The following is a 23,854-nucleotide window of genomic DNA, read 5'->3' on the forward strand; positions in this document are numbered from 1 at the left end:
TAAACGTGAACCGGCAGGTCTGGCTCTGGGTTCCGCGCTGGATTTGTGAACACAACGTTACTGAGAGTCCTTTGCCACATGGTGGCAGCTTTTAGGTGAAAAAAGAGAGATTCCAGCCCAGGGCTGCGAGCTGCGCTCTGGGAAGGGCGAGCCCGGCGGGCAGAGCGGGCGGAGCTGCGGGAGGATCCCTGTGGAAGGGCTGGCTGTCCCTGCTGTCCCTGCACACACACACGTTCCTGCACACACACACAGGTTCCTGCACAAGCCCCAGGCTCTGGGCAGCATCGCCCCAAGCCCCAGCTCTGCCAGACACAGCTGGCACAGCCCTCGCTGCCCTGCGTCATCCTTGGCTTCCCAACTCGAGTGCGTGCCCGAGCCAAGGGCTAGAATAACTGTCAGACAACATTCAGCTTTCTGTAATTTAATGCTCCTTTATCCCAATTTGTTCTCCTGGAAGAAAACAAAAGCTTGCCGGTTTTATGACGTAAACCCACGGGTTCTGGGAGTGTAATTTCAGCCCAAATGGCCACTTGAACTAGACAAACTTCCACTGAATACAGACTGCAAAGTGTTGCAAACCAAAGTGCATTTTGTTCCCTCAGAAGGTTAATTTTGTTACAGAAAACTCTTTATACACTAAATAAAGAAGTTCCCAGAGAAAGAGACGTTCAGATTTCATTCATACCAATCAAGCTGTTCTGTGAGAAATTTCTTTGCTCTGTTGTACCTCTGGCCCCTCCACAATGCCTTGGGAAGTGGTGGAGCACCTCAGCTGTCTGCACCACTTGTTTGCTAATTTGGAGGCTCATTACACACTAGATGTTTAGTACATCACTATTTCTGCATGCAAGGACAGTTATATTCAGTAGAAAGTTTAACTAGTAGGCAATTTTTAAAACCTTTTGGAAGATATCTGGCAAGCTTATTGTCTAAGCTATTAGCTACATCTTACTTCTGGAGACTGGAAAGTCCTTCTGTGTTAGAGAAATCACAAGCATATTAAATTTTACACAAATAATTTGAAGCTACATACAGCTGAACACAGTTACAAAAGGTTTGATAGTCACTGTAATTATTATATATGAAAAATACACTTTGGGCCCCACTCAGACAGGAAGGGGCTCCAGTAAAGTTTGCTGCAATTCTAATGAAGCCAAATTAGCTTCAGACAAAACACAGCTGAAGAGCAAGGATTCAGCTTTGGTTTTGGCTACAACCAATATTTAATACAAGGAACAGGAATTTACATTACTTACATATTGGATAGCAAGTCCCTGACCTCAGCACGAGGTCTGCCAGTTTATGAGTCAAACTTAAATTACAACTTTCTCATTGGAATAACCAAGTATCAGTTTTGTTCCTTGCAAAGGGACCCAGTAACTTGTATCAATAATATTGCTTCAGAAAATAAACCCAAGAGCCAACACCACAGAAGGTTCCACGTGTAATCAAGAATTCATTCCCAACCTGGATACTGTAAAAACAAAGGAAGGAATAAGCCAATGGGAAGTTATTTGAACTCTAGAGAGCTGCTGGGCACCAGCCAGTAGTGGCTGCTCAGATGTGCAAGAAATGCCAGTTTTATGAGGACCATCACAGTGATGCAACGCTTGGAAGAACAGAGAGTAAAAAATGTAGCATTTTAAATACCGAGCATGCTTTGTTTCACTGGCCTCAGATGGCAGCAGTAACTCTACTGGCTTCATATTTGCTCAGACAAGACCATCTATAATACAGTCAATCCTAAAAAAAGGTGCTTATTTCAGGCTACAGAACAGAGAAACAAATAAAACCCCTAAATTATACATTTGACAGCAAATTGCTCTTAGTCAAGTGCTCATCTTCCACTCAAGAGTGAATTAGGACAGCAATCACTTCCCAGCTACCTCACTCAATGTGTGGTACTTCATGACAGGTTTTCAAACCAATTTTCCTTCTAAAGCAAAATGTATATTTTAAAGTTATTTATAGTAAATAAATTGAAATGGAGTAATTTCAGTCTTGCTACTTATAGATCATAGAATAGATACCCTGTATATTATTAGTGCAGATATAACTGGAATTGTTTTCCTTGTATGCAAGGCCAATGCAGGTAAAGAATAAATGGCTATACAAATTCAGGATTCCCCACTAAATAACAGAACTAACTTAAAAAGCACTGGTACCAGACCAGCCAGTTTTAGGCACATCTTTAAAAAAATAAAGTATGCATTTCATTAATGTAAAAATGTGAGAAGGTTCTTAGAAACATCTGAAGTTTATGGTGCACTGGAATGGAAGTGATGTTCCTTCAGTTTCAAGGAATAAAATAAAGGCTTAAAACAAAACAAAATAAAAAGAACCAATACCATAGTATTCTTCACAGGGAAGAACAGTTTTAGTAAAACCAGGAAGATAAATAAGGAATAATAAGCAGCCATGACAGCTGACTGGTGAATATTTGTGCTTTAAATGTCCGAAAGAAAACAAAAGTTCAGTAACTCTTCTCGTACCATGCCCCAGATTTGGCATCTGTGTCCACAGACCTCGGCAGTTCCCATCACCCTGCAGCCTTCCCAACGAGCTGAGCCAGTGGCAGCTCCACAGGCAGCATCCTGGGGTGGGATCCCAGCACAGCTGGATGCTGGCTGGGATGGAGCTTTGGTTAAGATTGTTGTGTGAGCCGTCTGTAATGAGGTAAAACTTGGTTCTCAGGGAGATACAGAGCCAGTTCCAAAGCCACGAGGACGGTGAATTCGAAACCAATGAGATCCCTTCTGTTGAATCTGAATCTCTCTTCTAGTTTCTATCACGGTGGTAACAAAACAAAACAAAGGAGGGGAGAAAGAATCAGTTAATCCAGGTGATTTCAAGGCATTGTTAGATTAAGTCTGTGATGCACAGCCTGAGCTGTATTTTCAGCATCAAACCAGCTTATCAGCTCAGCTGTGACACCCACACAACTGTTACTGCTTCTCTGGCAAACATATACTAGTGCAAAAATAACTTTACTGGAGGATCAGTAAGACACTAGCCTGCACCAGGCAGATAGTTTTAATGAATTAAAAAAAACAAAGCAAGGAGGAGCCCTAATGAGACATAAAACTGACTGAAAGAGCTGGTCTTCCATGCAAGCACGTGGCACTGAAAACTTTGCATTTAATCTTTGCCTATGAGCTAGGGAGGGGTTCTGAGAGCAGCTGGAACAAGGCTCACAGCACTTACATCTATTAGGTGTTTCACTTCGTGTTTCCTGAGGTCACTGCTGATCTTGGCTGCGAGCAGAACACAAGCACCAGCGCACAGTTTGCGGTTCTGTTTGTTGAGCTTGCCTTGGAGCACAAGCTTCTCAAAGTAAACGTAAGCCATGGAGACAGTCACTGGCTCCAGACTGCACTCCTCACTCAGGTTTCTCATCTCTCTCTTTAAACTGGGAATAGGAGAAAAGACACCCCCCCAAACACGACAGATTTTATTAAATGCTATAGAAATACTGCAGCACAGCAGCTCAGAGGAGCATATGGGCAAGACTCTTCTTTGGAAAACCATGACAAGTATTATCCTAGAGTGGAAAAGCCCAGCTGGTGCTGATGCACAAACTGATTTCACCTGGCTGACAACATCCACTGTGGTAGAACAATTCCTCAGCTGCCCATAAACACCAGAGCTTAGCGGCCTCACTGACACACAGGCTACTGCTGTAGGATTTCTTCTGGGTTCCCAAACTGGTTTGTGATTCAGATGATAAGACTGAACCACTCTGACCTACAGAAAACCACAGCAGAGCCCTGCAGATGACAGCAGTGCTGCACAGAGACCTGTCTGGTGGACACCTTGTGTAAGAGCCAGGTGTGAGGGGATGGCAGCCTGCTTTCCACACTCCCCACACAGCCAGGTGTGAGGGGATGGCAGCCTGCTTTCCACACTCCCCACACAGCCAGCCCTTCACCTCAGCATTCAGCAGGCTTGGAGGTGGATGGCTCCTCCCAGGGCTGCCATCCACACTGCAGCTGCATGATCCCTGCAGGAACACACTGCTCTGAACTGCTGCAAAGAGGAGCATGCAGGACTCAGGCAGGACACACTGCCCAAGCAAACCTTCCCCTGGAGCTGAGCTACACCTGGCCCTGGTGACTCAGCAGAATCACGTTTAAGCTGGCTATTTCAACAGGCTCTGATTGCATCAATCTCCCTGTAACACCAGCAAGATTACAGCTCTCTGAAGGTGCAACAGTACATATTGGTGAGGAGCAACCAGATGCATTTACTCAAGGATGAGAAATTCTGTGTAGCCTCCACAAAAAGCTTTTCTTTACAAAGTCTCCACAGATCTAACACTCTTTATCCACAACCTTGTTAGAGTCTGTAGTCATCAGTAAGTCTGGTAATTGAAAGGCAAAAATAGCCAGAGGGCCCAGAAAGCCAATCCAGTTGGAGTGGGACTGCACTGCAGCCAAGCAATCAGGTTACAAGGGTTTGTTTCAAAGCTAATGCTACTCCACTGTTAATTGGCTCCTGGTGTTAGTACACCACAGTTGGTGAAACAAAACCCTTGGGGTGGAACTTTGAAAACCAACTGTTACCCTTTCTCAGCATCCTAAAGATTCCAGTACAGGGCTGTCATCCTACAAGTCAGCTCAACTGACAACAGGAGATTAGTGTTTAATCATATATGCTATTAATAGGTTCAGTATTTGCTGCATACAAGTGCAGCCTCAGACAGTGTGGATGATGTCCTTGTTACTCAAGGCTTATTTCTTACCTCCTAATTTTGCTCAGTGTCAACTTGATATGAGGAAACTTCTCTCTAAAGGTTTCATTCATATCCTTTTTAAGGTCTGAGGGTTTCACATACTCTATGACTGTAGTCTGAAATGCAAGAAGCAAAATTTATCATTTGTCTTGTGAACGGGACTGACAGCCAAACAACTCTTCCAAAAACTCTAATGCAAAGGCAAACTTGACTTGTATTCATCACAATTTAACATTTCTGAAATGTCCCAAAGATGAATCCCAACTATAGACAAAGTCTTTAAAAAAATAGTAAGCAAATGGTTACAAGAAGTAAATTACAATATGAAGACAAGTGTCAGGTTGGCCTTTGACAAGTTCACTGTACAAACTCAACTGTTTGTATTTTTCCTAATCAATTATCAGAAAAAACACTTTTTCTTCCTACAAGAATTTTTCTTCCTCAAAAAAAACGCTTTATAAGAGGATCTGTCAGGGAGTCTCTCCTCTTTCAGTATACCAGTCACTCACCATGTAGGAGGCAAAGATGAGAACACGTTTATGTTTTCCACAGGGCCACTGAGGATCATCCAGAAGATTTGGATCATACTCTGCAGCTTCTCCAGCTTCACTTCCTGAGGGAATGAGGAAAGCACATTGGGTCACCAGAAAAAGAGCTTTAAATTCCCTGTTTCCTCCTTAAGAAAGTTTTCAAATAGCAAATGTTAAGTGTTGGCAGATCTCACAGTACAAACTGCAGCTACAGGCACATGCATGCATTTCATAAATGCACCAGTCACAAATTAGAACAATTAAATAAACCACACAAACTCTTTCTCCACCACACACACATCATGCCTGACACACCATTTTAGATTTAGTGCAAACTGAGTTTGCATCTACAAATATACCCAGAAAACAATTACCCAAGACTGAATTTTTTTGCCTGTAGTCTAAGAGACAGCAGAGCTGTTGTCAGGTTTGCTCTTTTACACAAGAGAATGGATTCTTGGCACAAACTCTGGCTTATGCATTGTTACTGTGCTAGAAGGCAAGGAGAACCACCTGGATTCACGTACACCAGATGTTTCTTGGTGAGAAATATAAAACTTTACATTCCCAAGGAAAAGCTTTGTGCCTCCTGAATGGCATAAACAGAACTAGGCCAGATATATGGAGGCTGTAAGGAGTTTGTGGAAGCCTCAGTCCTAAGGCTCATCATTTGCACTGCACTAACGAGCTGCAGCATCTCCATCCCTACAACACTGACCACCTGCAGTTATCTCAGACAAATCTCTGCCTTTTCTGCTGCGTGCACCAGTGATGGCAGAGCTGGCTCTGTCCTTACCAATGTCTGTCCCTGCTGGTATTGTTTTTGCTGTCACAGGTTTGTATCTGGACCCAGGAAGACTGCGGGGAGCACTGGCTCGACAGGGGGGAACAGCACCGTAGGCGTCGGCTTTGCGCACAACCAGAGCGTTGGTTGGGTACAGGAATTTTGCATAGGACACAACCTGAAAGAAGAGGAAGTTGTAGTGGTTATGGAGGGGAAATTTATTGAAAAGCTTATTCCCAGACACCTAGGATTTTCCAAATCAGAGTCCCCTAGAGTCTGGATTTGGGAGTGGGGAGCTTGGAACTGTGAGACAGGAGGAAGGGAAAAGTTGGATGAGGTTTGCCTTGTTTTCACAACTTTAAAATGAAGAGTTGTAGAAGATTTGGTGGGATGGCAAAGAAAAGGAGAGAATCACAAGTAAAATTCTGGCATTATAAATTTAACTCAAGCAGTATGAGTTTCATCCATATTTCTATCAGAACTTCACTCACATGTTGCCTCAGATAGCAAAGCCAACTCAATTCTCCAGAAACGGAAGCAGAAGTGATAACAAACTTCAGCAGCTTTTTCAGAGGTAGCATTATCACAAGCCACAATTTCAAACTAGAGGTCTAAAACTTCCAGGGCTCTGAAAAGCCACAGCTCTCACATAATGGACAGCAAAGCACTGCACAAATTGATTTGTCCCAGCATGAAATGGTCCTGGGGTGAAAAAATAAATGTCCTTACCTTGCCATCGGCACCCAGCTCTACTCCTTCCAGTCCAAGCACCATCTCAGTAGATACTGAAACTCCTCCAGAAGGATGTCGCTGTTTCTGTCCTTCCATTTTCAGATCACTAAATGCAGGTAAGAATGAGCACAATTACAGAATGCAAGCCCAGCTTCCCATGGTAAACACCAACCAACAGCACCAGGTCACAGTTCTCCTGTGTGGAAACAAGCCAACCCCTCAATGCCACCTCCAGGACAGCATTAGTTTTTAACTACTCTTTTCAAAATGTGGAGATGTTCATTAACCAAAGAATCAGATTTCACTTCAGTTTAACACAAATCTACCAATCTACCTGTTGAAGGTAAACTGTTTTTAATATGATCTTTCTGCACAAGACCACACCATTCCCAACACTCAAATGCTCAAACATGTAACAGCAAACTTGATTTACATTACTTGTTTTCCAGGATTAGAAACCTGCCTTTCAAGAGGAAATTTGCAACCCCTGTGCACACAAGCTCAAGTTCAGAATGAAGCTGCAGATCCCTGTGCCAGCAATGGCAGCATGTGGCTTTGTCACCAATATTCCATGAAATCCAGTTTTCAGGTGAAGAACTGCCTTGCCAGCTTGCAAGCAGAACAGCACAGTGCTCAGAACCGCTCTGAAATAGCTCCAGTGACCTTGCTGCCTTTCTATTATGTGGGAGAATATTTTCCCGTCAACTATTTTTATGGCAGGTATTTGCATACAATACAATTCCCACGACTAAGCATCCGTTTCCTTTGTCCATAAGTTACCGACAGGACAGAAGTGACAACACAATTGTTTTGCCAGAACAGAATTAGTGTTTTGTATGGTATATTTGTAGATAACAGACCTTCACAGAATGGACTTAAACTTCACAAGGGACTGAAGAAAGATGCAGGGAAATCCAGTTTGTGGGTTTTGTTTCCCATAAATGATCATACTGACAGTTGTAAACAGAAATGTAGTCCAAACACTAAAAGCAGTGTGAATCAGTCCAAACTGTTTCTGCTTTTTTTAGGATGAATAGTGACATTCATGGCTTAAAACTGAGAAACAGAAGATCATCTTTAACTTATTTAGGTGTAAATTCACTATAAAACCTTGAGAATTTCCACTGAAGGCAACACCACCCTTCCCTGAAACTCCCTGTGCTTTTTTTGCTGACATCACTGTTTGTGGCTCTAAAGACAATTGATTTCTGACCACTTCAGGAGTATAGAAAGCCTACACAGCAGCCAATCACATTATCTGTTCAAAGCTGATTTCAGAGATTTTAAAGGACTGGAGTGCTTTAAAATGTGAATAAACACTGGAAGAAAAGTCTGCCTTTTCCAATATTTTTCTCTTGGAGTTGGAACAAACACTTTGACACTGTGGCAGCCTCTGGTTTTCCTGCTCTGACAGCAGGTCATGTCCTTACACATGAATGGCAGGTTGAATAGGCTCACTTGCCCCAGAACAGGAGACACCACACAGACTCATTGCAGGAGATCCCTTGAAACAGCAGAGCAGACATTTCCCAGAGCAGCTGGGGAGACTCACCTGATCCGCAGCCCCTCCCCGTAAGGCAGGATGGAAAATGCCACACACAGGGTTCGTTTGGCACAGATCAGCACTATCCTGTAAGCAGATGGGGAAAGATCAGGATATCCATTCAGATCCAGAAGTTACAAAGCAGCTTTTTATGGGGTATTAACACAAGGCTCTTCTTATCTTGCTCTGCAAGTCATAGATACTGCTACGGATTTAACATTTTCAGAAAGCAGCAGAAGAGCAGGGGTTTAACATTGACCCTGCAGGTCCTTGGGGCTCTCTATCAAATCTCAGTGTTTAGGACCTGCCATCACCTTGGGAGCAACTCAAAGGAGATCCCAGTCCTTAAATATATATCTATGTAATTTTTACATAAACCTTGTGAAAAAAGTAGATAATATTTTACATTCAGATGAAACCTCACACTTCTATTAATAATAAACATAAATGCAGCCTCCCTTTCTCTTCTGCTCAGCATCCAAGAGCCAAGAATTTGCCTAAATCAAGCCATTCTCCTTAATGGCTTCTCCATTGTTTCTCCATTCTCAGCTCTGACCTCTCTGTGCCAGACATCCAGAGATAAGGAAAGTGAGAGAAATAAGAAAAGTGAGAGAAGAAAGGAGAGAATGATTTAACCTCCTCAGAGCAGGACGGAAGAATTGTCAGTGTATTGCTGCAAATGTAGCAGATATGAGCACCTACCACCTTTGACAGAAGTCTGGATAAAGCTAACAAGGCCCCAGGGGCATCCCCTAATTCTCACCAATGTTAAATGTCTCACTGCATGGCACTGGAGGCTGCTTCCTACTGCACACAAGTACGGGGGGAACCTCGATCTCCACACGTTACCTGCTGTTCTTGGTGTCATACTGCCTCATGTTCTTGATGAAGTGCATCTTCTTCAAACTTTTGTGTCTTGGAGACCCAGAAATATGCTTGGTTCTGCAACGATAAAAAAGAAAAACAAACAAAAAAAAGCCAAATCTGTTAAGTGTTCTGAGAAAAACTCATGCCAGTTGTATGATCAGATGGCAGCACCAGCATGCAGGACCTCAGATATTGGCGTGGAAGAGGGTGGAGGGAGGAGAGGAGGGCATGCAACGAGCTGAGGTTAATGCTGCTTTTGAAAACAAGTACCTTCGGACACTGGCATACTCCACTATGTCTTCTAAAAAGTCTAGAGAGCAGCGCTGGGAGATAAAACGCCTTCTGCAAAATGCACAACACCATGAAGAGTGAACAGCATTAGTTCATGGCCTCCGAGTTTATGAACTGCAACAGATCTATGAGCTCTTAGGATGCATGGCAGGCTTTCTGGATTTCTGTTTTGTTGCAAGAGTGCTTAATTAAGAGTTTAAAGTTTCTTAAAAGGCCAAGAACTTGTCTCCCCCTCTAGGACCCTTGACATACTTATTTTTACCAACTTCATCAACAAGACCATTCATTATCTGCCACACAGAAGAACACCTACCTATAAGTTAAACACCTAAAAAGCTTCCAAATACTCATTTAAAATCTGACAAGAATGTCACAAAAAGATCCTCCCATCAAGGCAGGGGAATAAATCATTTTATCTCAATTTAAGCTTGGATACAGGTACATCTGTATGATGACCAAACATCTGTGTGCATTCTCCATTCAGAACAGCTGTCTCCAGCTCCAGGAGTCAGCAGACTGAGAGTCTGTGGCTGCAGCTCAATAAAACTGACAGATCTCTCTGAGAAACAATAGAGAGGGTTATTAGAGGAAGCAAAAAGTATTTGGCACCCATGTGAAGTCCCAGAATGGAAGATGCAAGAATAACAGTAGGGCTCATGTGAGTTAGTGTAACAGTAATAGGATACTACATTCAGGCAAAAAAAACCAGACTTTGCCAAAGTAAGATGCATTGCTATTGTCCAAGTCAAGTCTTTGTTGATAGAGATTTACAAATGAATTGTGCAACTCTGACTGCAATTTCTATAGGAACAATGCACTCCACCAGCAAAAAGCTGACACTACAACTATTAGAGTCTGTATTTTCTGCCTTTGTTTGAGCATGCATTATGCTACACTTTTAGCACAAGCCATGTGTGCTCAAGCCCAAGGCTTTCTTCCCAAGTGAGACAGGAACTCAACTAATGGGCAGTGCTGCCATGGAAGTCAATGTAGAAACAGCACAACAAGACCAAAGTTACAGGACTCTGGTTTGACAAGACCAGTTTCTGGCAAAAATAAAAAAAAAAAAACAAAAATCAAACCTCAAGCTGCAGCAAAGCAGACTCTCTGCTGCACTGTTCAGGCACTCTTAAAAGGAAGAAAAGCTCAGAACTCAAACAGGTAGGAGGATGGAAAATTAGTGTCCCTTTCTGCAAACACAAGGGAGGCAAGCACTCCCACAGGACTAACACCTTCAGCATTGCTAGAGACTGCCTCCTACAAATCCACAGCCATTAAGGTGCAACTGGAGAACTTTCCTGGCACAGCTTCAACACCCTCCACCAGCACTTCAGTTTTAAAATTATTACTGGTTTGTTGCTTTTCAGCAAGAATAGCACAGGAACGTTTAACACTTTCACATTTACACAGCTCTCCAGTCTAATCTAGCATCTAAAATTCAATAAAAAACCCTTCATGAAATGAGGAAGTAACTGCAAACCTCCTGGCTCTAAAGCAGTTGGTAACATCCACAACCCTCCTCCCCTCCCAGGGGAGACCTGGCTGGATGGAGACAGAGAGACGCCGTGTATGGCACACAGAGGGAAAACACAGCTCATGCCAGTGGGCACTGGTACAAAAAAAGCACATAGTTGTGTTAAAGGATGCTTGGTGTGAGTAACAGGATGGATTGGGACAGCCATGGCTAGATCCTAACTCCCAACTCCATGGTGGAGACTCAGTGAGGTTGTCACACCTTCTCAATATCCCCTTGTTTTCTCAGGAACAGAACAGGAGTGCCAAACACCTGAACAGAGAGCAGATCTGGAAGTAAAACCCTGCTGCAGCGAGGGGAAGATCCCTCCCCTTGACTCAGAACCACAATGACTCATCCCCACTCTGCCAACAGGAAACTTCATTTTTAGCTACACTTGTAAATAATTTCTGCCCTCAGCGGAGCTGTCACCTTGGAGGAATCCCTGACGCTGAGCCAGACACTCTCCCTCAAATCCCAAAACGGGGTGTATGGAAAGAATTCTCACTAACCCACAGTACCTGAAACAGTTTGGAGGCCCAACCTAACATTTCACAGCAACACAGCACCCTCAGCATGTTCTGAGAGTCACTAGTGCAATACTTGGAGAATGCAGCAAAATTTGACACTTCGAGCAGTCTGCACTTATAAATATGCACAAACATGTATTTGCTTTAGTTTGAGGGCTCTTCTCATGCAGCCAACTCACACTTGCACAACAGGCTGCACTGGGTCACTCCAGTGACTGCTAACTTTGATGGCAAAAAATGTCAAGTCACCTCTGCTGTGCTAAGCAGCTTCACCCAGGATACACTTCTTGCTTTGCTCCATGGAATTCAAAGGATTTTAAGTGGTTTACACAGTGTGTTTCTTGCTGAAAGCAACCTAAATACTAAGAATACCAACATCTCTACAGAGGCTGAGTTATGCTATGCAGCTTTACCCATATGTGACCTGGCAATTTGCAATTGAAATACCCACGATTAAAATGTTCATGGGTTCCATGGAGCTGGCTGTAATTCCAACAGAAAGTCCAAACATGCCTGTTTGCCAGCACCAGCCACTGCTGTGACAAGCTATAGAAGATTTGGGTGCCTGACCAGGAGCTCATTTTTGGGTGCTTCCCAGTTTTTTATTTCAGGAACCAATAAAGCCAAAGCAGAACACTCCCAGATCATTAAAAACAGCAACTGTGTTTACAGAGCCAGAACCTCGAGGGGACCCATCAAGAGCAAAAACACACAGGGCTCATGCCCAGAGATAAGGGGCTATCAAGCAGAGGAATTCTGGATTACGCCTTGGCTCCTTATCTCCGTGTGCACACATGGGCTCACACAATCCAACACTGCTGCCAAATCCCTGACCAGCTGAACATGCACTTGAAAAAGCCCACAAAAACCCCTTGTGTTCAGGAAAATACCCAAGAAATTATCTTCAGAGCTACATTTTGACTCCTGCCCTGGGAAGCAGTAGCCAGCCCACACATTTATTCTTCCTCCCACTGAGGAAACCCAATGTTTGAGTGCTTCCAGCTTCAGAGCTGTCCTCTTCTGGTCCTGCCTGCTGAAATTCTGCAGAGGCTGGGCACTGGATAAGCAGCAGTGGGATCCACAGCCCTGAGGGTGACACAGCTCTGCAGTGCTCCCAACAGGACAGGGCACAGCTAAGAGCAATCTATGTATAGCAATGGTAATCCCTACACGTCCTGTCTTATGAATGGAAAGAAGAAAGCTTGTTAAGTCACAGCTCCAGATTAGAGAACACTGACCTTTCTGCTGGCTTGCCAAGAGTTTTCCCCCTCCTCCCACCTGCACTGGGCTACCTGCAGACACCCAGGAGGACAAAGACGTTCCTGCAGCTGGAAGGGTGCAAGTTCTTTAGCAGGTACTGAATGCAAGGGATGCTGGCCTTGTGCTGTCAGATGTGGCTTCAGGCACAGATCAGCCTCATCCACTCCTGCTGCTGGGCCACTAACAGCCCTCTAAGGCACTCCCTTGGGCACCCATGGCCCCACTCTGCACTCATAGATTCTGCAACAAACAGCCCTCACAAATCTTCTTTTAATCCCTTAAAGTTGGGCTTTAACCCCCCATACAGGGCCTGCCAGTGGCCAGTGGGGCAGCTGCCATTTGGTCACTTGGAAGCTCCTCTCTATTTTTCCATTCTGGTTCCTGCTCACAGCAGGTGAACTGACCAGCTGGCCTCCTGAAGGGTGAAACTGAAAGCTTCTAAAATCTCAGAGTGTTTCTCCCCCATCCCTCTCAGGGACAGGGCTGCACTCTGAGCCCCCCACACAGCCAGAGTTCAACCAACATCCAGATGTTTCCAACACAGCACCCTGAGTTCATCTTACACTGTGATCTCTTGTTCTCATCACCTCCAGGATCACCAAGCCCTGCTTCAGCACTGTTCAAAGGTGCTGCCAAAGCTCCTCCTCCTCCAAGGGGCCCAGCAGTGTGGATTTGTTCCTATTGCTGCATCCATGGCCCTGCAGATGCTGCATGCACGCACAGGCACACACCCCAGGCACTGGGCTAAAATTAGCAGCAGGGCTGATGCCCTCTGCTGCTCTTTAGCCATCCACACTGCCAGCAGATGAGTGGGATGGGGGAGGTCAAGGATTTTTAATTACGGTGTAAAATTAGTGCCTAATAGAATTCGGTTTCCCTATTGCTCACTCAAATTTTATTTTAATATGATGTCCCTTTCTAATGTCCTTTGCAGGCCTCAGTATGACCACATTTGTCAAGAGGTTGAGTTATTAATATAACAAGGACAAAAAAATCATTTATTGGTTTTTGGAAGCACTGGCTTAAAAACAACTGTCAAAGGTAATTTGCACAAGAAATCCAGATCCCAAATCCTGTTTACAACAGGAAGCCATACCTGTCAGCTTTGTTTTTCCAAGACATATTTTAAAGCTGTATTGTTTTCATTCCTTAAGGCAAGACAACAAACAGATATGAACTGTGCTTGGGCTTCACTAGGTTAAATGCAAGCACTGAGGGATTAAGAAAACTACTCCTTGTATTTAAGCTTACTTTTTAGCAGCTTCCATTTCTCCTGCAGCCCAGGAGACATCCAGAGATCTCAGAGTGTGTGAGTGGGAGCATCCCTGTTCTGCTATCAGTGCCCTGTGCCTCACCACCCTCGGCGCTCACACTAATGAGTTTCCTGCTCAAAAGCAGATTGAGCACAGCTCACTGGGAGCAACAAGTTCTCAGTAATTAAAGCCAAAAGAAGCCCAGGCTGCATTTACACTGAATCACATCAAAACCATGTCTTTGGTAAAACAAATGACTTCACAAAGGATGTGTGTCATGAAGAGCCCAGCACTGAGCAGGCCATTTTCATGGCTGGATGGTTGCAGCTCAGATGCTCCTTGAGAGGCAGAGAAGAAAGAGACTTTGCATGACCAAGAGTAAGTGTACAGCTCAGTGCTCCTTCCTCACAAAGCCAGCTCTTGCTGTTTTATGGCACCACAAACATGCTTTTGGATTGCAGGCCTGTCCCAGGAGCTTTCTGATATTTAAGTACCAGCTTGCCAGAGAATTAATACAAATCTCACAGCAGGGCTAGTTTAACTTATTCATTTTAATCTTCATTTTAAAGGGTAAACTGAAATCAGCCACATGAGTATGAAAAATACTTTTAGGCTACAGAGCAGGTCCCTGCGTGAGAGCCCAGGATGAAGGAGGAGGAGGCCTAATTGCTTCAGCTTTGTGCTCCTACTCAAGGTTTGTTTGCAAAATTGAAAGGGCACCGGGGGCTTTCCTGCTGGTCCCAAACAGCCAGGAGAAAATCCTGCACTCCTCCACCAGTAAAGGGAAGAATGTGTCACACAGCCTGTGGAACAGATGAGAATGAACAGAAATGAAGGATAATTTGAATGAAGGTGGAGGCCGAGTAAGTGGGAAGCTCACTAAGCCTGGAGAGTTTTAAATACTAACAAGGAAAGAAATTAGATAATCTTCACAGCAGCTGCTACTTCATTGCTGATTCACAACCACATATGATTAAGACCTAATAGAGAATGAGCTTTATACTCATTGAGTTTCATAAATCACATTGTTTTGGTGCTCAGAGTGTTTAGACAATGCAAGGAGAAAATAATGCCTTCCAGTAAGGATTGTGAAAGCCCAGCTGTTGCAACAGAACCACCAAACCAGATGTGAAGTTTGCTGTGCCCACAGCCCTCTCCTAAAGCTCACTCCTAAAATCCCTGCTGCTCTCACAAAGCATTCACCACCAGAAATTTGGAGAAATTTCTCCAAATTTCTCCCAGTTTCTGGAGGTGTTCATAGCTCACCAAGCTGGCTGCCCCCTGTGCTTTGTGCTCTGCTTACTCAGCACTGAACTGCTGACCAAAACAACAGGCACTGAAATGCAGAGAGTGTCCTTGATGACACTCTGGGCATTATGCTAGAAATATTCATGCACTTCACTGAGAGATGATGCTGTCATTTCATCACGTGCCTTGCTAAATAAAAGCCTTCAGCACAATAAACTCCCAAGCTGAAAAAAAAAAAGGAAGAAGAAAAAAAAAGAGAAAGAGAAAAGCTCTTAAGTGGGAAGGAGAAAATGAAAACTGGTGACTGGAGGAAACCAAATCAAAGAAAGTTTACAGAGGTCCCACAGTGTTTTTATGGGCACCTGGTTTTTCCCATTTCATCAGCCATCCCTTTCAATGCACAGTCAAGAGGTTGTAGCTTTACTAGGGCAAAATTTTATGCTTAAACTGCAGCAACCAGAACAGAGCAAGGGCAAATCTGTCCTTGCTGTTGAGCAAGCAGCCCTGAGCAGCAGCAGTTCAGCCCATGCTGTGGGGACTCCAAAATGAGCCAGGTGCCCAGCTCTGAGGCACGTCTGCACCTGGGGACCTCCACCTGAGCAGGAGCTGGCACACGAGGAGCATTCCCTGGAGAAGAGCTCCAGGATCACAGCCTCAGCTTTGAGTTTTAAGGGCTTGGAATGTGCTGTGAAACAGAGGGCCAGCTGAAAGTTCTTCCTTTAACACCTTTTCAGGAAATAGGTAAATTCCTCTTAGAGTAGGTTACAGTAATTCCAGGTGAATTCCAGTTACAGTAGGTTAAATACACAGCTGTAAACCAAAGGTCAGGAGTTTGGAGCTCTGTCTGAAGAACTGGGCTGACAGAGTGGCTTTAGCTGAGCACCCTCCACCTGCAGTCACCTGCTTTATCAGCAATACCTTGTGCTCATTAAAGAGCCTAAATTTCATTGTGCATTTTTAAAACTCCAACTACAGAGCCAGACACCTTCAGAATAACCTTCAAAAGAAAGCTCAAAAATATCTTCAAGCTCACTCAGCCTGACAGCCTCACAGCTTTAACTGGCTGACAGATGGAAAACAGGAGAACACATTATTTAATATATTATGTATCTAATGTACTGTATATAACTAAATAATTACTTTTAATATACTATACTGTAACACTCCTACAGGACTTGCTCACTGGAGGTCTGAATGGGATTCCCAAAATTAAGTTATTCTGGTTTTTATATTTAATTTGGTAGTGTTTTCATTCTTGGCTGATGAGTCCTTCACTTGAAGCAAGACAACATCATTCTGACCACCCTCATTACACCCTGCAGAAAGGAGCTCTGAGCTGGAATCCCCAAACCTGCAGCATCCCAAAACCCACTGCCAGGCCTCCTGCATCACACTGAAAAGCTGCAGAATCCATCCACGGGTAAAATCAGCTGCAAGTGCAGATAATTGTGCACAGATTACTCCTGCCTGGAGAGCAAAGATCTCTTTAAAGCCTCTGGACTGTCTAAATTGAAGAGGTCAAATGACCTTGGTGTTGGAAGTGTCTCGGATTGCCTGACCCAGACCCGCTCACAGGAATGCACAGGATACAAGGACTTGGATGTTCTGATCTCCAAGTTTCCTGCCAGGCATACAGCTTACTTCTTCTGCTTAATTTATCTGCCTAGGAATGTCCACAGGCAGCTATAAAACACTTAATAGTGGACACATGTAATTCACCTGCAGTCAAGAATTTGAGAGAAATCTGCTGAAGCAACCCAGGGAGGAGACTGCAGCCTTAACATTCCAGCTGACTTTTAAATGAAGTTCAGGCTTAGAATATGCTCATTTTGAGCCTCCAGCAGCACATCCCAGTCTGCTGTTCACCTCTGAAAGGTCAAAGCTTGTCATCTTTGACAGAGCTCACTGCTTCCTGAAAGGCACCATGTGCCCAGCTTGTTCCAAATTAGGTTCAAAATTTAAGCTGAGACTTTTTATTTCATCCATCTCAACAATTTCTGTTTATTAGCAGAGGGGTTTTTATAAAAATATTTATATTCCTTGAAGTGACAACAGCAGCTAAGCTGACAGTAGGACAAAACAACACATTAGCCACCATAAGTATAAAATCCTGATGAAGCATTTTTGGTGTTCCACCCACAGAACTAATCTGATCACACCTATGTCAGCAATCTGGCATCCAATTAACACTCAAAAGCAGAGTAGGTCCAGAGTGTTGCTGTTATCAACTACTGTTTAAACTCCCACTTTCAAAATGACCTAAATTTGCTGATAAATCAGAAATGACTGAGCTATCACAAACACTCAGTTCAGCTCCCTGACCACTGAACTCCAAGGACATTAAAGCATCAGTCACAAATAATTTAGTCTCTGTGTTTATTCTCAGGCCCAGCAAAACGCAGCAAATTATGGCAAAACCAGCTGCTTTTACATTATGCTATAATGAAACATCAGAAGCACAACAAGCATTGACATCCAGGGCTGTTGTTTCCATTTTTCATGCTTTCATAACCTGGCTATTTCCAGGGCTCTCTGCTATCTGTGTTTCCCCAGAAAGCTCTGCCAGTTTCAGACCCAGCTGCAGAAATTCATTAGAAATCTGTGAATGCAGATTTGTTCCCTGTTTGCTGCTCCTTGCACTGCTTTCTGTGAGGCTCGTTCTCTGAAAGAACAAAAGAACAGAGCAAGATGGAAAAGGAGAAGGGAAGAGTGAGGCAAGCAGATCAGGCAAGCTGGTATAACACAGCATTGTAATTTAAGATCCTGTAAACAGAAGATTCCTTAGGAAAATCAAAGTGGAAGGTTAAAGTCATTCAGTTTGTAACGCTCAGCCAGCAGCACAACGAAACCGAGCATCCAGCTTTGAATGGTGCCTCCTCTAAGTTTCCATCCTAAAGGGCCTGAGAGCTATGGAGGAGCTCCAGGTTACATCAGGTGAGCAGATCTGTGGTGCAGATCCTGCCTGTTACCAATAACCAGGCCCCAGCTGGAGCAGAGCTGTCACACCCTGCCCTGAGCCACGCTGGCCGCTCTCATCAGCTTCTTGCAACCTCTCAGTCAAGTCAAACAAGGTCAAGTTTTGTAATAAAACTCTGCCCAATGATACTGTCAGTAGATAGAGATGCTGATAGTAGATACAGATCTCCATGGATCAGGGCAAGCCCCAGCAGGATGAAATTCCCAGACATGGCACAAGACTGGTCACTGAACACAGGCAGAGTGAGCCTGGGGACCCTGCAGCCAGTGATCCTCCTGCACCTGAGGAAAGTTCAAAGCAGCTCTTGACAGTGACTCAAAAAGCACTCTGAAGAGAACAGCTGCCTGAAGTGGGCACCAAGGATGAAAAGTCCAGGATGGCAGAGCAGATTCAACTTCCCCTTCCCTCCAACAACTTCACTGGCCTGTACCTCTGCATGATGCAGTTAATGATCTGGAATGGCAACATCACTGTATGGCAAAACAATTCTCAGATTCCCAAGTCCTGATAAGATGATCCATTTTGTAATTGCTGACTTTGGAATCTTAGTTTGCAAACAGCTCACCCAACACAGAAGGGGACGGAGTAAAAGCACCACTGTCCTGAAGGACATTCCTCCTGTGATTCCCTGAATTATTCCTCGTGTATTTCCAATATGAAGAGATGCCTCTGCTCAGGGGGGATGGGAGATATTCTGTCACAGATCAAAGCATGAAACTGTCCAGTGAAAAATAAAGAGGTAAGTCAGTCACTCTGTAAGTTGACAGTGAAATTGTCATTACAGAGGGACGGTCCATTTCACCCACTGCTGTGCCCAGTGTGACTGGGGTGAGGTACATTGGCTCTAACACATCTCCACAGGCAGCACAAAACTGTCCTTTTGTCAGGAGATGCTTGTGTCCATGTGAAGATGTGAATCTCCTGTCTGATGGTTTCAGCAGATGCCCTGTTTCTTTCAAGATGAAAACCAGATGAATTCTCACTCTAAACCCTCAAAAGTAGTATGCAAAGTGATCAATACAATATTCCCTTCCAGCAGATCTTCCATGGTTTATTTTGTCATTACTCAGACAGAAGCCTTTTGATTCCCTTGGTTGCCTCTTGCACTTCTCTCTACCTTTTATTTCTGACTCATCATTCTTTCCAGCCAGATTGATTAGAATTACCATAGTGGAACAGCTCAAACCTGATGCCAAAGAAAGAGGCAGGAAGGACATCAAGTGAGAAGATCCTAGGAATATTTTCTTAGTGTCCTATTGACTTGGCATGGGAAGGGGAAGGATCATCTCTCCAGAACTCTGCACGCACAGGCACAGCGAAAGCCACATCCACAAAGGGAACTGTGCTTTGGAACTCTTGATGCAAAACTTGCCCTCAAGAGCTTTGTCTACAATGCAAAAGCAATGAAATTAAACCACACAGCACCTCCTGTGCTGGCTTTTATGGACCAGGAGCGCTGGGTAGGAACTGTTCCACAGCAACACCCTCACTCCAGGCTTTCCTGCTCAACAAGCGGCACACAGCTACAGAATACAGGGCACCCAGCTGGAGCCACAGCTTCAATTTCTCCAACAAACAAGGAGGGAAAGGTCTATTCCACCACAAGAAAAAAAAAGCAATGAGTGGTAAATAACGTTTCAAGAGGAAAACACCCCAGGAGGGATAACACATGAGGACACCCCACATTACTGACAAACAGCTACTTCTCAAATTCACCTGAACCCCCAAGTTGGGGATACACAGGACATCTCCACTGTGAGATGCACACTGAAAGGGGATACCCATTAACTGCATTAGCAAACTCTCTGGCTTTAAAGCACTGACAACATCTCTATTTCAGCTCACTGACAAAGCTCTCGAAGCCACTGTAAAGACCACAGAGACTTAAAGCCTTTGATACTGCTGCCTATCTGCAGGCTCAGAGGGCCAGCTCACTTTACAGAGCTGTTTATGCAAGAAACGGCCTGAAAAGAGTTCTTTCAGAGCTCAAATCCCCAAGATCTGAGCAAGAGCCTGCCTTCCAGTCGATTAGAAAAGCAACACTTTCAGCCTGACAGAAGTCCCTTGGAATTGCAATGGTAATCCTGCTCTGAAGGCCAGAGCATCCTCCCCCGAGACTGACAAGTTCCCTGTGCACAAGCATTCATTAATACACAGTTGCAGAGACAAGCAGCACAAGAGCAGGAGAAGGCACACCAGCAGTGCAGGAAGCGCTCTGCCTAACAGTGACCCTGCCAGCTTCATCTGGAAACAGAGAAACGCAGAAACCGGGCTGGGGAAAAGCAGAAGGAGGGTTCAGGGTACCGCAAACCTGCAGACAGAGCCTCAGCGAGGGATCCCCTGCGCAGATCCCCCTCACCATCCGCCGCGTCCCCGGCCGGGGCATCCTCGGCGTCCCCGGGCCCGAGCGGCGTTGCCGAGGCGGCGGCGGCAGCGCGGGCCGGGCAGCGCTCCCCGGCCGGATCCCGCGCACCTCGGGCCGGGCCGCCGGGGCAGGTGCTGCCTGCCGGGGCCACCGCGGGGCCGGCGCCGCCTCCCGCGACCGCTGTCCCCGGGGGCGCCCGTTTCCCATGCCCTGCTCCCCCTCCCGGAGCCCCGGCCGGCCCAGGGCCCTGGGAAAGTCCGGCTCTTCCCAGGCCCGCGGGGGGTCCCGGCGCTTCCCACGGCCCGCGGGGTCAGCGCGCCGGGGGCGGGCGTGTGGGCTGGCCCGGCGAGCCCCGGCCCCTCACTCACCTCTGCCGCTGCGCCTCCAGAGCGAAGCCGCCGCCCGCCGCGCTCTGCGTGGGGCTCAGCAGCCCCGGGGCGCCCGGCTTGGGCGCCGCCAGCATCCCCGGCAGGGCGGGCGGCGCCGGGGGCGGCGGGCACAGCGGGCCGCCCAGCAGCAGCTGCGGCAGGAAGATGCCCCCGCGGGCGGGGTCCGCATCCCCCTTGGCTCCGGCGGCGGCGAGCGCGGGCACGCCGGGCAGGAGCAGGGCGGGCGGCGGCTGGCATACGGGCGGCGGGGGCAGCAGGCGCGGGGGGGCTCCGGCCGGCTCCGCCGCCGCCTCTTCCCCGTCGCCCGGGCCGGCGGGCAGCGGCGGCTTCTCGGCGGGCGGGCAGGGCGGCCGCCCGTCCAGGGAGATGTTGTTGAGGAAGAAGAGGGCGGCCTGCCGCCGCCGCGAGTCGCCCCGCTTGCGCGGCGGCGGCTGCTCGCGGGGCGGGCGGGGAGGCGGGGAGCCGCACGCCGTGGCCGCAGCCATTCTCCGAATGAGCCGCGGCCGCCCGGGCGGGGCGCCTGGAACGCAGCGCGGCCGGCGCCTCGCGCGCCCATTGGCTGCGTCGCGCCCGAATGCAAATGAGCCCGGCGGTTTCCCCGCGGCCATTGGCTGCCCGCTGCACGCCCCGCCCCCAGCCCGCCGGTGCTGGCGCCGCCGGCGGGGTCAGCGCCCGGAGCCCCGCGGGGACGGAGCGGCCCCGGCACCCCTGACCCTGCCCGGCCTCTCCCTCCGCTCCCTCCCTGCCGCAGACACGGGCCCACCGTGCCCCCGCGTCCCCGCACGACCACCCACCGTGTCCCTTTGTGCTACTTTCAAAAAACTTCTCCTCCCTGGTGTCCCCACCCAAACCATCAGTAGCGCTGGTGGCCCCTTGTTCCCAAGAGGTCCCGGCTTTCCTGGAGGCAGGGGTCACATCTGCTAAACCCATCGCGGGCGCTGAGCACGTCCAAGCGCTGCTGCAAAGAGGATGGAGATGCTCTTGCTCCATCCCGGCGGGCTCGGAGCCGAGTTGTGGCTGGTGGGGCTGGAACAGACCCCGACCCGTCGGCCCCGGGCTCAGACCCCGCGCACAGCCCCGAGACTCACCCGGAGCTGCGCCCAGGGATGGATCCGCACGCTGCCGGCTCCTGAAGCAAAGCCGAGGCTGGGCTGATCCGGGGCCGTATATGGGCTAGGCAGACCCGGGGCTGGGAGCACACAAACTCAGTATTTATCTCCACAAAGTGACTCGAGGCATCTCTGCGCAATACGTTGTTTCCCGGACTGGTGTGTTTGTACTGCACGGGATAAACATTCCCCTCAGGCACTTCAACCCCAGTCTGTCACATCCCGGGAAGATGCTCTGCCCTTTCCTTTCCTCGGAGGACGTTGATATGCATTGACAATGTCCATGCCATTGGAAGGGGAGGTTTGGGAGCTGTGCTGGGAGTGATGGAGCCTTCGGAGCTGAGAACAGCAGTGTGTGGGTGCTGGTGGCCTCTGTGTTCCTCTGAAACCGAAATGAAGCCTTCCCAAGCTTCCCACCTCTCATGCCCCGAAGCAGCTTGTGCTCCCAGGCAGGATTTTGCCCACACAGAACATATTTTAAAGTACAGACCAAATCTGCCATTTGAGATGTTTACCATTGAAAATTACAATTTCTGTATTTGCAACACTGGATCCTTGGAGTGGTGAATGCTTTTGCCAAATAGATTTAAAGAAGCCACGTGGCAACTCTTAATATCACTGGCAGTCTACACCAACAATCAAACTGATGTCTGATGATATGGCCTGAAATATGGGCACTGAGTAAAAGACGATAGGTTTTGAAACTGTCCTATAAAACACAAACAGGTTCTGTGTCTTTTCATATGGCTGTTTCACAAGATCCTTTTTTGTATGCTGCTGCAAGTGGGCCATGAACACGTCTGACAGTATTAGTAAATAATAATAATAATAATAATAATAATAATAATAATTATAATAATAGGATTAAGATAGGAGATGTAAGACAATGCTTACTTGTAGGCTTCCATTAAAAACTCTACAGTGAAATACAGACTCTGCCCCTAAAATCCCAAGAACATGCTCAGCATCTTATACTATTCAATATAGGTCAGATTTTGAGCCTAAATTATTTGGCAGAACCACTTCATATCACAGCTGTGGAAAAAATAGTTTGGGATAAAAAGGAATTAAAATCCTTCCTGCTGGCAAGCTCATCAAATAAGCCAGGGGATGAATAGGCATGGAAACCTATCTAGGCTTGCTGCAAACAATTCTTTAGAACCCAAGACTGGATTTTGAAAAATAAATGTGTGGCTTTTTTCTCATTCTTTGCCTGTAAAAATAGCTGTGGGATGTAAATGGTCCCACTGAGTCAGCGCAGAGAGGAGCAGCCTCCCTGGCTTAGTGGGTTGCAAACTTCAAAGCTGAATTTAGCGGTTGCAGTGTTGCTGCTGTTAATGTTGGGGAGCTTTTATCTGTGTCTGACAACTCGCAGTGTTTGAGTGCAGCGAGCACAGCGCTGTGTTTCAGAGATTCTGATGCTAAAACAGACGAGTGGCACATCAGCATCCCTCCCACAAAAGGCAGAGGCTGGGTACAACCCTGAGCAACCTCCTCTCGCTGTCTTCTGCAATGAGGGAATCCCTGAGTGGGGAATGAAGGAAGCCCAAGCTCAGGGATGTTCTCTCCTTCACGCACAGGGATGCTGTTTGGAGAAGGGCTGGACTCTGCTCCCTGCTGCTGCACAGCAGCTTCAAGTCCTGGTTGAAGCCTTTTCCAACCTGAACCACCACAAAATCCTGGACAAAGTCAGGCAGTTCTGCATCTACAACAACATCATTGCACAGATGT

The 23,854-nt window shown here is 46.6% G+C and overlaps 1 protein-coding gene across 2 annotated transcripts; it reads right to left on the bottom strand.

Moving 5' to 3' along the window:
• Positions 1-170: 170 nt before the first annotated feature.
• CABLES2 (Cdk5 and Abl enzyme substrate 2) lies at positions 171-21,499 on the bottom strand. 2 transcript variants are annotated; one of them, XM_054274495.1, is made up of 10 exons: positions 20,994-21,499; positions 9,459-9,530; positions 9,171-9,263; positions 8,331-8,408; positions 6,776-6,884; positions 6,059-6,224; positions 5,242-5,345; positions 4,742-4,848; positions 3,205-3,409; positions 171-2,785 (listed from the first exon to the last, which is right to left on the bottom strand). In XM_054274495.1, exons 1-10 carry the CDS (start codon positions 21,497-21,499, stop codon positions 2,645-2,647), a joined length of 1,581 nt encoding a protein of 526 aa, XP_054130470.1. In that variant the 3' UTR covers positions 171-2,644. The 2 variants fall into 2 exon arrangements, with proteins under 2 accessions (XP_054130470.1, XP_054130471.1); XM_054274496.1 differs by lacking the exon at positions 9,459-9,530.
• Positions 21,500-23,854: the final 2,355 nt, after the last annotated feature.

This window comes from Melozone crissalis, unplaced genomic scaffold (genome assembly GCF_028551555.1).
Source record: "Melozone crissalis strain CALT ecotype California unplaced genomic scaffold, PUWL_Pcris_2 ptg000017l_1, whole genome shotgun sequence".
Taxonomy (NCBI): Eukaryota; Metazoa; Chordata; class Aves; order Passeriformes; family Passerellidae; genus Melozone; species Melozone crissalis.

Coding starts and splice junctions, on each gene's coding strand:
- CABLES2 (XM_054274495.1), bottom strand. CDS start 21,499: ATGGCTGCGGCCACGGCGTGCGGCTCCCCGCCTCCCCGCCCGCCCCGC. Junction 9,264..9,458: donor GAGTATGCCAGTGTCCGAAG/GTACTTGTTTTC, acceptor TTATCGTTGCAG/AACCAAGCATATTTCTGGGT. Junction 3,410..4,741: donor ACACTGAGCAAAATTAGGAG/GTAAGAAATAAG, acceptor TCCTATTCCCAG/TTTAAAGAGAGAGATGAGAA.